The sequence below is a fragment of the Delphinus delphis genome, chromosome 2, assembly GCF_949987515.2.
Source record: "Delphinus delphis chromosome 2, mDelDel1.2, whole genome shotgun sequence".
Classification (NCBI taxonomy): Eukaryota; Metazoa; Chordata; class Mammalia; order Artiodactyla; family Delphinidae; genus Delphinus; species Delphinus delphis.
In genome coordinates this window covers 133864140-133877210 of record NC_082684.1, presented here as the reverse complement: position 1 = coordinate 133877210, position 13071 = coordinate 133864140, and the positions used below count along the sequence as shown (strand labels likewise).

The 13071-nt window shown below is 43.9% G+C and overlaps 1 protein-coding gene across 2 annotated transcripts in view; it reads left to right on the top strand.

Annotated features, from left to right (window-relative positions):
- GLCE (glucuronic acid epimerase) overlaps positions 1-4164 on the top strand; it is a 128359-nt gene extending 124195 nt beyond the window's left edge. The window contains exons 4-5 of one of the 2 annotated variants that reach the window (XM_060005702.1): positions 716-1168; positions 2012-4164. In XM_060005702.1, the coding sequence (XP_059861685.1) occupies positions 716-1168; positions 2012-2061 (503 nt within the window). In that variant the 3' untranslated portion in view covers positions 2062-4164. Of the gene's footprint in view, positions 1-715 lie in introns of both variants that reach the window. The other variant, XM_060005701.1, reaches the window with a different exon arrangement.
- Positions 4165-13071: the final 8907 nt, after the last annotated feature.

The window sequence follows — 13071 nt, the reverse complement described above, 5'->3', positions numbered from 1 at the left end:
TCTGTGTTCATCATTCAGAAAGTAAGAGTAATAATAGCACTACTCTTAAGTGTTATACTGACTAAATGAGTTAATATGTGTAAAGCACTTAGAACATAGTAAATACTCACTAAATATTAAGTAAATAAAAATTTTTTAGGGAATTCCCTGGTGGTCCAGTGGTTAGGACTCCATGCTTCCACAGCGGATGGCCCAGATTCTATTCCTGGTTGGTGAGCTAAGATTGCACAAGCTGCACAGCACAGCCAAAAAAAAAAATTGTTTTTTTAATTCACGTCTAACCATTCTTTTCTTCTAGGCTCTTTCTTGTAATATTATGTGCTGAGCCAGCTTTTGGCTATACTTTTTCTTTTTGTAGAATGGGTATACTAGACAGTCATTGATTATTGGTCAGCCAGTATTTGATCTAGAAAAGGCAGTTTGACCACAGTACCTTAGCTATCTGCTAAGGCCATTAACCCCTCTAATGTAAACTAGACAGGCCAGAAGGTAAGAGCTTTGCCCTGGTGCTCACAAGCCGTCACGGACTCAACAATTGTCATCTGTTTATGGTTAACTTAGTAAAAATTAAAATATTTTTAAAAATCTGACATATAAAATATTGAAGGATTAATTTTGTATGGTCAGTGATTGTCAAGGATGAATGGCAAGTAACTTTTAAATACAAAGAGCTTCTATTCTAACCAGTCTTTTTTGGTATATTTTCCCCCTACAGAAACCAGTGATGGTGTATCCTTGCAACTGGGGAACACAAAAGATTTTATTATTTCATTTGACCTCAAGTTCTTAACAAACGGAAGTGTGTCTGTGGTTCTGGAGACCACAGAAAAGAATCAGCTCTTCACTGTACATTATGTCTCAAATACCCAGCTCATTGCTTTTAAAGAAAGAGACATATACTATGGCATTGGGCCCAGAACTTCATGGAGCACGGTTACCAGGGACCTGGTCACTGACCTCCGGAAAGGAGTGGGTCTTTCCAACACAAAAGCTGTCAAGCCAACCAAAATAATGCCCAAGAAAGTAGTTAGGCTGATTGCAAAAGGGAAAGGCTTCCTCGACAACATTACCATCTCTACCACAGCCCACATGGCCGCATTCTTTGCTGCCAGTGATTGGTTGGTGAGGAACCAGGATGAGAAAGGTGGCTGGCCAATTATGGTGACCCGTAAGTTAGGGGAAGGGTTCAAGTCTTTAGAGCCAGGGTGGTACTCTGCCATGGCCCAAGGGCAAGCCATTTCTACATTAGTCAGGGCCTATCTCTTAACAAAAGACCGTATATTCCTCAATTCAGCTTTAAGGGCAACAGCCCCTTACAAATTTCTATCAGAGCAGCATGGAGTTAAAGCTGTGTTTATGAATAAACATGACTGGTATGAAGAATATCCAACCACACCTAGCTCTTTTGTTTTAAATGGCTTTATGTATTCTTTAATTGGGCTGTATGACTTAAAAGAAACTGCAGGGGAAAAACTCGGGAAAGAAGCGAGGTCCTTGTATGAGCGTGGCATGGAATCCCTTAAAGCCATGCTCCCCTTGTACGACACTGGCTCAGGAACCATCTATGACCTCCGGCACTTCATGCTTGGCATTGCCCCCAACCTGGCCCGCTGGGACTATCACACCACCCACATCAATCAACTGCAGCTACTCAGCACCATTGATGAGTCCCCAATCTTCAAAGAATTTGTCAAGAGGTGGAAAAGCTACCTTAAAGGCAGCAGGGCAAAGCACAACTAGAGCTCAGAACCAAAATCATATTTCAGCCTCTGCTGTACACAAAAACTACGGGCTCTCTGTCAGCAGAGCATAGGCACATTTTAAAAGGTTGTATACTAGGTTTTTGTGGATTACATCAAAGTGATAAATGATCCTTAAAACCAGTCTTCTGAGATAATTGCATACCATGAGTTGGGTGTTTAGAAATGTAGGTGGCATTTAGAGCAGAAAAGTGTTTAGTCAATGGGTGAATGAAAATGTTTAACTTGGCCTTGCTTATCACCCTATACAGATAGTTCCACAGATAGTCCAGTCCTCTCGGTTTGGGAAAGACAATGGTAAGTAGCTCTTACTGGCCAACTGTCCAGCACTTGCCTGCAAGCTTAGTATGGGGCTCTTTTAAAATGTGGTTATTTATGTTTATGTTGAAAGCAGACTTTAAAAAATAATGTGCTGTAATACAGTAAATATGTACTTGTAGCCTGAATAGTGGACTGTGTGCAACTTTAAAAATGGTGTTTCTTTTCTATATATTAATTTCTTGGGAGTGAATGAGCATTTGTTGCATTTGTTCAATTTGTTATATATAGAGAATATTTTGAATTTATGGTTTTCTTGAAACGTGTAAATTAAAAACACAACCAGTGTTCAGGCTTCACAGTTATATAATGTAAGCACAACTAAGATGAAACTTGTTGACTGCACAAGAAATTACAGAAATGTTATCTGTTTTATGAAACTTGATCTACAATCAGTAAAGGTTTGATAATCATTCTATCCCTCCTTTACCCCCATTGTGGTGGTTTCTTTTTGTCACTATCTAGAATTTTGTATTTCATTTCAGACTATGCTAGAGAGTTTTTTCTATGTTGGCAGGGGGGGCATTTGGGAATTTTTATTATAAACCTAAATTTGGGGAGGAGGTAGTAATTTTGATAAGTCCACTACCACTGTCTTTTTAAGATTTTTTTTCCCCTTTAAAGAAAATTACTAGGTCAGATATTATAAGGTTTATAGCAGTTTTTTTTTTTCTACTTAGATCATTCTTGGTCGACAACTTTCCAGACTATTGCCTTTTGTGCATCAGTGTTTTTCCTTTGCAATTTTAACTTTAAATTATTTCAGCTATTGGGTAAAAGTGATGCTACTGCATTAGCTGTACGTGTGTAATCAGACCTTTATTTTGGTTTTATACCTCACATAAATAGGTATCATAGCCCTCATACCCTGGGTAGTGTCTGCTATAAGACTTCAGGCAGTAGGTCAGAACTGAGGGAGGCTGATTTTGCTGTCTTTGTTTTAGTGTATGACAATACACTAAATCAATACAATAACTTATACAGAATGGAAATATGAGACCCCATATTTTCAGGGGACTGAGTCTGACACGCACCGTGCAGTGTGTGTGTGACCTGTATGAAATGCACCTCAAGAGCCAGGTGGGCACCCGCCTGCACACTACATCTTGATTGAACTCAGCCTACCAACACCACTTAGAAACCAGACAATACATGCATACCTATGTACAAAATATATGTTTCAGTGGCAAGGGGGGCAGGAACGAAGATCTACAACTGAAGACAATATTAAACTGGCCATGGAAAAGTAAGTTTAAACTCCCAATTTATGTGACCACAAGTCGATTTTGCCCACAACAAAACAGTTGTGGGTCATTAGGTTTCCCCCTAGATGTTGACCTTTGTAGTTCTTATACATTAGATGTCTCAACAAGAATATCTGGACTCCTTCTTTTTTTTTTTATTTCAGGGCTCAAAAGTAAACCTTCTCCAATCTGGAAATCGTTTTTACTCCATCGTATGTGTTATTATTTAGAGCAGTCCAGACTTCTGCCTTGTGTTTGCATACTGGTACTTCAGATTGAGGGAATCAATGAAAACAGTATGGTACTGCTTCTGTGACAAATATCAGTGCCTTAACAATGTGGCTGTCTTTTTCCACTGAAAAAAGAAAGACATTTTGATCTAGAAATGGCATTGCTATTTCATTGCTGTTGGTTTCACACTGCCTTCCACGTTGCGACAGCAACTCGATTTTTCCTGTGATCCCAGAATTTTCGAAGAGGGTGAGTTGACCCTGTAGCAGCACTGTCCGTACAAACCGGTGCATCTCAGACTAATGCCTCAGAATCACCTGGGAGCTTACTGAAATACAGATTCCAGATATTCAATAAATCTGCCTGTGAAGCATGATAATCTGCATTTTTAAAAAGTGTTCAGGTAATTCTGATGCAAGTGGACCGGGGGATATATGTGGAGAAACACTGCCCAAGACCATCCATCACATTTTTCTTCCTAAGCACCTGTGGAGTTTTCTAGGATTTTAAATCATGCAAAATGTTTATTTAGTCTGAGCTTTGCGAGAATGGGGAAGGTATTTTAAAGTTTTGTTTTATTTCTTTAAATTTTTCTTCGCTCCAAGAATGTGGATATTAGTTGTCTACACTTACCTTGAGTTAGCTTTGATATTAAATTAAACCTATTGCCACTTCAGTTATAAAACCAGCCAAAAGTTTCCAGATGAAGGTCAGGTTTGACCCTTTCAGAGTTATTGTACATAAAGGCTTCATCCAAAAACCATCCAGTGTATGTGAGGAAATACAAAAATGACACACAAGCACAACTCTACAGATGTGGCAGACCTTTTTCTTTGTCGGTGTGCAAACTTTCACTGAAAGCTGCTATTTTCATCCTCCTTTTAATTGTTTTTCTTGTTTCTCCTCCATTGTACATGTGGGTTATAGACCATGTGTTAAATATGCAATAAAGTGTTTACTGGATGCCCTTCTGAAGGGTAGTCCTTTGTAAAGCTGTACAGACTTTGCAGTTTAAGCACAATGTGCACATGTTAGTTTTATATACAGCAAAACTTGATTTTTTGCAGATGAAAAGGTATTTTGTTTCTATACAAAGTAAATGGATTGTTTGTGCTTAATGTAAAGCAGCTTTATATAATTGTAAAATAAAGTTTTTATCTTAAAAGGAACATACCTGGATGTTTCTCTTTCTTCTGTGATTATTCTAAGATTACTTGAGCCCAGCAAGCATATTTCTGACCATTTTCTTTTCAGCTGGTGACAACTAGTCAGGCAACAAATGTTCATTAAAGGTGTGTCAGGCCCTTTAAGACAAAGTGGGGAATATCGTATAGGCCTTCATCCTAAGGAGGTTTAGTCTATAGGGGGAACACAATGTCCACAAAACAGTTTCAGAAAAATAAAATGCCAAATTGTGTGGTCAGTCAGGGTAGGTGTTACAGAGGAGATAGCCTAAGCAGGGGCTTCAGGCCTGGGTACTAGGTGGAAGAAAAAGAAGGGGTAACGTGAGCAAAAGCAAGGTGCTGTGACAGTTGTGAGGATGCCCTTTCCCATACTAATTCAGGCTGGTAATCACTTTTGTCTGATTCCGATTTATTTGAAAGTTTGTTCTTGCTGTTTTTCCCATACATGACCTCTTCTCCAGAACAAAAAGCATTATTTAATCTCCTCCCCCTTCCTCTCAGAAAGTAATGATTTAGGCTCCCTAATATGTATGAAACCAGAGACTAGTCTGACTTCCTGTTATGTTTCATTGCACATTATTTTTTAGATTATAAACATTCTGCACCATTTCTATAATGGAATTCCAGTTGATCACCAATCAACTTTTTCTACCTGATGGGTGCACATACGTTGACAGGCTGCTAATCAACATTGTCGTCATCTCTTCTTTCTCTCATCCTCACTTGGGAAACAGCCATAAGATTGCAAGCAGTCCTTGGTCTGAATGAGGCCTTGCACTGCTCTTGCCTTAATTTTGCTCTCTGTAGCCAAACTTAATACATCGGCCATTCTGCTTTAGCACACTGAGCATCACATATTTGCCTCCCCATTGCCCTTGAGAGGAGACAGACCCTCCATGCTGCACAGGACTTATTCCATAGTCTGGTGAGCTCTCCTTTCCTGAGAACGCCTCCTTTGTCTCCACAGGGCTTTTTTATTTTTTAATTTATTTTATTTTTATTTATTTTTGGCTGTGTTGGGTCTTTGTTGCTGCACACGGGCTTTCTCTGGTTGTGGCGAGCGGGGGCTACTCTTCGTTGTAGTGCATGGGCTTCTCGTTGCAGTGGCTTCTCTTGTTGTGGAACACGGGCTCTAGGCGTGCAGGCTTCAGTAGTTGTGGCTCGCGGGCTCTAGAGCGCAGGCTCAGTAGTTGTGGCGCATGGGCTTAGTTGCTCCGCGGCATGTAGCATCTTCCCGGACCAGGGTTCGAACCCGTGTGCCCTGCATTGGCAGGTGGATTCTTAACTGCTGTGCCACCAGGGAAGCCCTTCACAGGGCTATGATGGCCACCGTGTGCCATGTGACTCTGCCTCCCTCTAACAGTCGTTTCTAACATGACTCTTAGACCAGGGGTGAGTCCCTCACTCAAGCTGGGCCAATCAGTCTCTTCCCCAGGAATTGGAAATTGGGATGGATTTAAAAAACAAAACAAAACAAAACTGAAGCAGATACACAATGAAAAGCAGAGATGAACACAGAACCTTTTTTTTTTTTTTGCAGTACACGGGCCTCTCACTGTTGTGGCCTCTCCCATTGCGTAGCACAGGCTCCGGACGCACAGGCTCAGCAGCCATGGCTCACGGGCCCAGCTGCTCTGTGGCATGTGAGATCTTCCCAGACCGGGGCACAAATCCGCATCCCCTGCATCGGCAGGCGGACTCTCAACCACTGCACCACCAGGGAAGCCCGAACACAGAATCTTGACAATGCTCCAGGCCCTGGGTCCAATGCATTTCTTTTTTTTTTTTTTTAAATAAATTTATTTATTTATTTTTGGCTGCATTGGGTCTTTGTTGCAGTGCACGGGCTTCTCATTGTGCTGACTCTGTTGTTGCAGAGCATGGGCTCTAGGTGCACAGGCTTCAGTAGTTGTGGCACGTGGGCTCAGTAGTTGTGGCTTGTGGGCTCTAGAGCGCAGGCTCGGTAGTTGTGCCTCACGGGCTTAGTTACTCCGCGGCATGTGAGATCTTCCAGGACCAGGGCTCGAACCCGTGTTCCCTGCGTTGGCAGGTGGATTCTTAACCACTGCGCCACCAGGGGAGTCCCTCCAATGCATTTCTGAGGCCATCGGCATTCCACTCTGGTTCCATGAGATTCCACTGTATCCTTAGGATAAACGAGCCCTACTTAATAACATAGTGTCTCTATTATAAAGAAAAGTATAATGTGAGTTCTACATTTTCTTTCAGTCTGGACCACTGTATTTGCTAGGGTTGCCATTAAAAAAAAAAAAAGCCACAGACTGTGTGCCTTAAATAGTGGAAATTTATTTTCTCGCAATTCTGGAGGGTAGAAGTCCAAAATCAAGGTGTCACCAGGGTTGGTTTCTTCTGTGGCCTCTTTCCTTGGCATGCAGATGCTGCCTTCTTGCTGTGTTCTCACACATGGTCATCCCTCTGTGTGTTGTCTGTGTCCTAACCAAGTCGTATTGAATCAGGGCCCATTAATTCAGAAACCTCATTTTACCTTAATTACCTCTTTAAAGGTCTTCTCTCCGAATACAGTCACAAGCTGAGGTCTTAGTGGTTAGGACTTCAACACGGATTTTGGGTGGGACACAATTCAGCCCATTAGCAACCATTCTTCACTCATTAAGTACACAGAAACCAAACTAGCCAGGGTTGCCATTTAATTTATTGACAACCAGCTAAGGCCAAAACTCAGAGTTCTTTCGGGAGTGTTAGGTGGACTGGAATCTAGACCGGGGACTCGGGAGGCAAGGCTCTCTGGCTCTGCTGTTATCACATCAGAAACTTACTCCACCCGCATGGGCTTCAGTTGCCTCCTAACACAAGTCCAATAAGAGAGAACTAGTTGATCTTAAAGTTTTTTTAGGGAGATAGTTGATCAAAAAGTAACCACTAAGCTTAAGCAGTGGTGCTAAAAAAGTATATAGACACCATCATCAGCTGCAAGATTTTTATTCTTCCTGCCATGTGCCATTTCCATTAGCCCATTCTGAATATAAAACTCTGAAGTACTGAAAAAATATATTTAGATACAGAGTATATCAGAATTGTAGGTTGTGAGATTTTGTTTCATGACTATTTTAAAAATATCAAGTCTGCATTATTGTAGCATTATTGTTACAAATAGTTAACAATATAGGGATAAAATACTGATTTTCATTATACCAACTCATTAAGGATGTCAAATTGAAAATGGATGTGAATTTAAATGTGTTGGTGATGAGTTTCAATGTTTGCAGCTCCCTTTCTGGTGAAAAGATACAGTTACCATCTGGTAAGTATGATTGGTAACTTGTGTGTGGATGCTGCATTTCCTGAATGTTAAGTAGCAGCAACACTGTGTAATTTTGCTAATCCTTTTCCAGAAGTAGGATTTTGTGAAATGACAGGACTGCAAAGCAAACCATCAAGCAGTAGCCAAGAGAACAGCGAAAGAGGAAGAAAAAAGTCCTGGAAAGGATCAGAAATAGAGCTGCCCACGAACTGCTGGTAAACACACGGTTTAGGGAGGATATTATTAGGCAACCCCGCGCACATTGCCTCTAGTGCACCTGGAAGAGCCAGTGCCTTCCTGGGATTTTGCTCTGTGCTCATCAGCACCTAGTGACATCGCCGAGATAAGAATGGCTGTTCCATTTCAGTTTAGAAAATCTAGTAGAGTGGTAATCTCTTTGGGCACTAGAGAAGGAAGTAAATCCCTGAGGTCTGGTGGGGGTGGAGTGGTCTTGGCAAAAGCGCACGAGCTTAATTTAATGCCTGTTACTCTGTCTTTCCTTTTTTAACACTGGTGAAATTAAATCTCTGCAATTCAATCGAATACAGAGTAGGAGGCCCCAAACTAATTCCCAAATCCCATCATTGGTGTGGCAAGGTAATCAGGAGGAGGAGAGTGCATCTTCTCAACTCCTGCAAGCAACGAAGAGGGTACTGTCTCCATCTGGAAATACCCACCAGGTGGTGTCACCCAGGCAGCTTCTTGTCAGTAAATATTCAGAGCTCTGAGTATCAGGGTACAGCAAAGTACAGCCCCCAATGGCTCTGGATTGGTGTTTCTTTTTCTTTTTTTAAAAGTAGAATGATAGAAAGTTTTGTGTTTTTTTAAGATTTATTTAATTTATTTTTGGCTGCGTCGGGTCTTAGTTGCAGCATGCGGGACCTTTCATTGGGGCACGTGGGCTCTTCATTGCAGAGCGCAGGCTTCTCCCCAGTTGTGGCGCGCAGGCTCCAGGGTGCGTGGGCTCTATAGTTTGTGGCACGCGGGCTCTAGTTGAGGTGCTCGAGCTCAGTAGTTATGGCGCGCGGGCTTAGTTGCCCTGCGGCATATGGGATCTCAATTCCCCAGCCAGGGATTGAACCCACATCCCTTGCGCTGCAAGGTGGATTCTTTACCACTGGACCACCAGGGAAGTCCCTGGATTGGTGTTTCTTGATCTTTGTTTAGGAATAAGGAGAGGGAATAAGCACCATTGTAGGTGCCCCCCAAGCTCAAACTCATTTACCACTCAGCCTGACTCGGGTGGTAGATGAGAAAACAAACCACTGTTTAAGCAGCTTGCTCCAGGTCATGCAGTTCGTTTCACGTTCTAGCTGCCAGGACGGCAAAGGTAAGAAGATGCTGTGCCTGCCCTGAGCCACAGCCGGGAGCGCTTTTCCTCTGGTAGGCTTTGGGTATCCTCCCCCACCCAAATCAAAGCCAAGTAGTAGTGGGAATATGGGCAGTTCAAGTGTCTGCGTGCCCACAGTCGGGCTCTGGCAAAAGGACTCCACATGTACTCCTAATTCTTTTGACAGTCTTAGGAGGAAGTACTATGTGAACTTCACAGATGAAAAAACAAACTTGGAGAAGTCAAACGACTGGCCAGAAGTCATTCAGTAATTTGACAGCCAAGATCTGGAAGCCAGGTATGTCTGCCCCCAGATTCCATGTTCCAAGCCATCATCCCCAAGCACTAGCCATGACCCACTAGCTCCTGACTCCACCCCAGGGGGCTCAAGTAGGGATGCAGATCTCAGCCCCATTGCTGGCCCACAGATGGGAAAATGAGCCCATTTCCTCTATAGACTCTATGAGATCTGCTGAAATTGATACTTGCTCCACTAAATGATTAGAAGAGCCGGGAAACAGGAGGTTGTTTCAGCGATCAAGTCTCCTTGGTATGTGCCCTGTTGCTTCTGCATCCCTGGACCATCTGTATACATTAGATCTTGGATGACCCAGCATCACAGCCCCTCCGGCACCCTCCTGTTTACTGTCTTCCGTAATGGACTTTCAAAAGCTCTGCATGTCACAGAGTAAGATGTAAGTAGAGTGTGTTTGTGTGTGCAAATGCACACACACGTATGTAAATGCACAAGAAACATCTGGAAGGATTCAGCGAGCGGTTACCAGGCAGCCTGCCAGCAGCTGGAGAGTCAGTGACCAGTAAGAATGGGTCCCTGCCCTCTATAATCTGCGAAAGTAACAGATTCAGGAGGCACACGTTTTTTATTCTTTGCTATGAAAACAAAACATTTAAAAATATTACAAATTCCAAATTAGAGTTTGAATTAATGAGATTCTCAAGAACTTTCCTACATTAAACTTTTTAGCATCCTTTCATTAGTTTAGTTTATCCTCAGGGTGGTCCTAGGGGACCAATGGAGTGGGCATCCCCTTTAATGGCAGAGTGCAGGCCTCCCTACAGCTGCTCATTTTCTCCATCCCCCAGAACAAACCAGTTCCCCAGAGTTCTCAGAGTTTTCTGGGAGATGGGTCAGAGTTACGGTAAGCCCCAGACCCATGTGTGTGAGCGTGCTCACACACACACACACACACACACACACACACACACACACACACAGTGCAGCCTGCCCACCCCCTTGGGAAATTCAGAAGTCAGCCCAGGCCTGGTGGGCCCAGCAGATCCTGAGAGCAAAAACTACAGAGAGGTAGGATTAACAGAAAACCCAGAGAAGTCAGGGAAATCACACACACCTGCTGTCTTTTCAGTGGGAAGGAGAGTCTTTGCCCACACTGGAACCACCCAGAAGAAATGCCCCAGCTGTCCTTGCAACTCAAAGTACAATTCCAATTCTCAGTTGAGGAAAAGGGCTTTGAGTCTGAGGACAGGACCCCTGCCCCTTCCCCCAAAATCCCCACCTCACGGACCCCTCCCCAAAGTTATCCTCCACCCTTTTCTCGCCCCCAGCCAGCTACCCGTGAAATCAGAGACTCATGGGCCAAAACATGATTACAGTCAAAATGCGAACCTAATTGTATGCTGCTTCATCATGTACACCTTGGTGTAAATGGAGTGACCAGATCCTTTGTGAGAGTGGTTTGCTGGGAGGTGGCACAGCCAGCGGGCCCTGGGGCCAGGGGGCTGAGGAGGGTGAGGGAGAGCACTTGTGGACCACACCACCGTCGCCCGTGTCCTCCCTGGCTGACCGGCACCTCCAAGCTGCGATTCTTGTCTTGCCTCTGGCTCTGTGTCCTTCAAAGTGGCAGTGGCCTCTTAATGGGTGGAAGAAATCTTTAACTGAAGGCTTTCTCTCTGGTTCACAAAGTTTGCCCAGACGTCTTAAATCAATGCTCCCGGCCCTCTGGTGACCGCCGCAACGCCTGCCCGTGCTCTAAGCAGATCCCACAGTGCATTCATATTTTTAATTACTAACTGAATTAACCTAGGCTAAGAGGAAAAGGTGAACAGAAGTCAGCCCTGAGTCTCTCCTTTGCTGATTGCGCAAAATGTCTCCAGGGACCTGCAAAGACCTCCGCCCCACCTAGCTAGGCCTTTTTCAGGAGAGAAGGGCAGACCCTTTGGAGAACTCTATGAAAGCCAGAAACTCTCTCACCAGAAAAATGCCCAGAAAATTTTAGATACATTTTTGGGCCCCATGGTCTCAGCCGATTATTGAGCCTCCTGATGTCCTGAATTTTACCCAAAGATCTGGAAAGTGTCTATGAACCCCCAAGTGAAAAGTCACTATATTGTTTATATTTAAAGATGTAAACTTACAAGCCTTCAGAAACCTGGCAAGTGAAATAATTGTAAAAGAATAATTGGGTCAGTGAGTGATAAAGAATAGTGGGAACTGTGGCTAAAACAAAGCATTTAAAATCATGTCAAAAATTAAATTATTAGTAGATGAACCAAACAAAATGCATCTTGAGACTAGATTTAACTCATGGGTAACTTAAGTATTGTCTAAGGATTTCCTAGGTATTTACACATGCCCCGCCCTCCAGTTGATAATGAGATCTACCCATTATCTAACCCCCATCATTCCTACTGGAGCATAAGTGTTTCTCCTCAATCTTACGTCATAAGAGTTCTCTCAATTCTTCTCCTCCATGTTGTTGACAGTTCTTCCAGCGCTCTGCTCAGCTCCAAGACCTGAATTAAAACAGCACTTCAGCCATGAAGCATCCCTGACAGCCAGACCTGCATCCCTGCACCTCTCTCCCCTCCAGCTCCTGTGGGCATTCTGGGGTGCCCACGATGAGCTACACTGTGATCCCTGAGCCCTTTGACTCCATTGTCAACACCCATTGCCTAAACCAGTGGTTCTCACTAGGGCAATGTCTGCCGCCTAGGAGACATTTGGCAGTGTCTGGAGAAATTTTTATGCTTATGATCTGGGGGAGGCACCTGGTGAGTGGAGGCCAGGGGTGTTGCTGAACATCCTACAATGCATAGGACAGCTGCCCACACAAAAAATTATCTAGCCCAAATGTCAATAGTGCTGAGGTTGAGAAACCCTGTCCTGAGCTGGCCCTGAATGAGTTCCTTGAGGGCAGGGTTGTGTCTTGTTTAATGCTGTGCCCCAGGCTCTATGACCCAGGGGCTGGCACACAGGAGGTACTCAAATGTTGATGAGGTGGAATGGTTAGGGGGTGGGTCTAAAGAGAAAGCCAATCATGGCCCCAGTAGTGCACAGCTGAGTCAGGGAGGGGACCACATGCACAAGGCTCTCCTCCACACAAACAACTCAACTCAACGGAGACAGGACAACCCTGACATGGATTGCTGAGAGGGGCTTCACAAGTGTGGGTAGAGGGCCTTAGAATTGTTTGTTTACTTGGGCTGTTAAAGTAGCAAGAACAGAAACCCAGGGCTCCTTGAGAGATGGAACGTTCACTGTAAAGAGATGTGTGAATAGAAACCAGGCCTTAGGAAAAGCAGAGCAGCTGCAGGAAGGCTGGACTGGGAACTGTCACCCTGGCAACTTCCATTAAGAAGACGAAGGTAAAGCCCTGTCTCTTCCTTCCATCTGGCCCCACCCTACCCCCAGGTTCATTCAGACTTTCCTGCTTACCCTTGGCCTGGGCCCCTACCAGGGCCA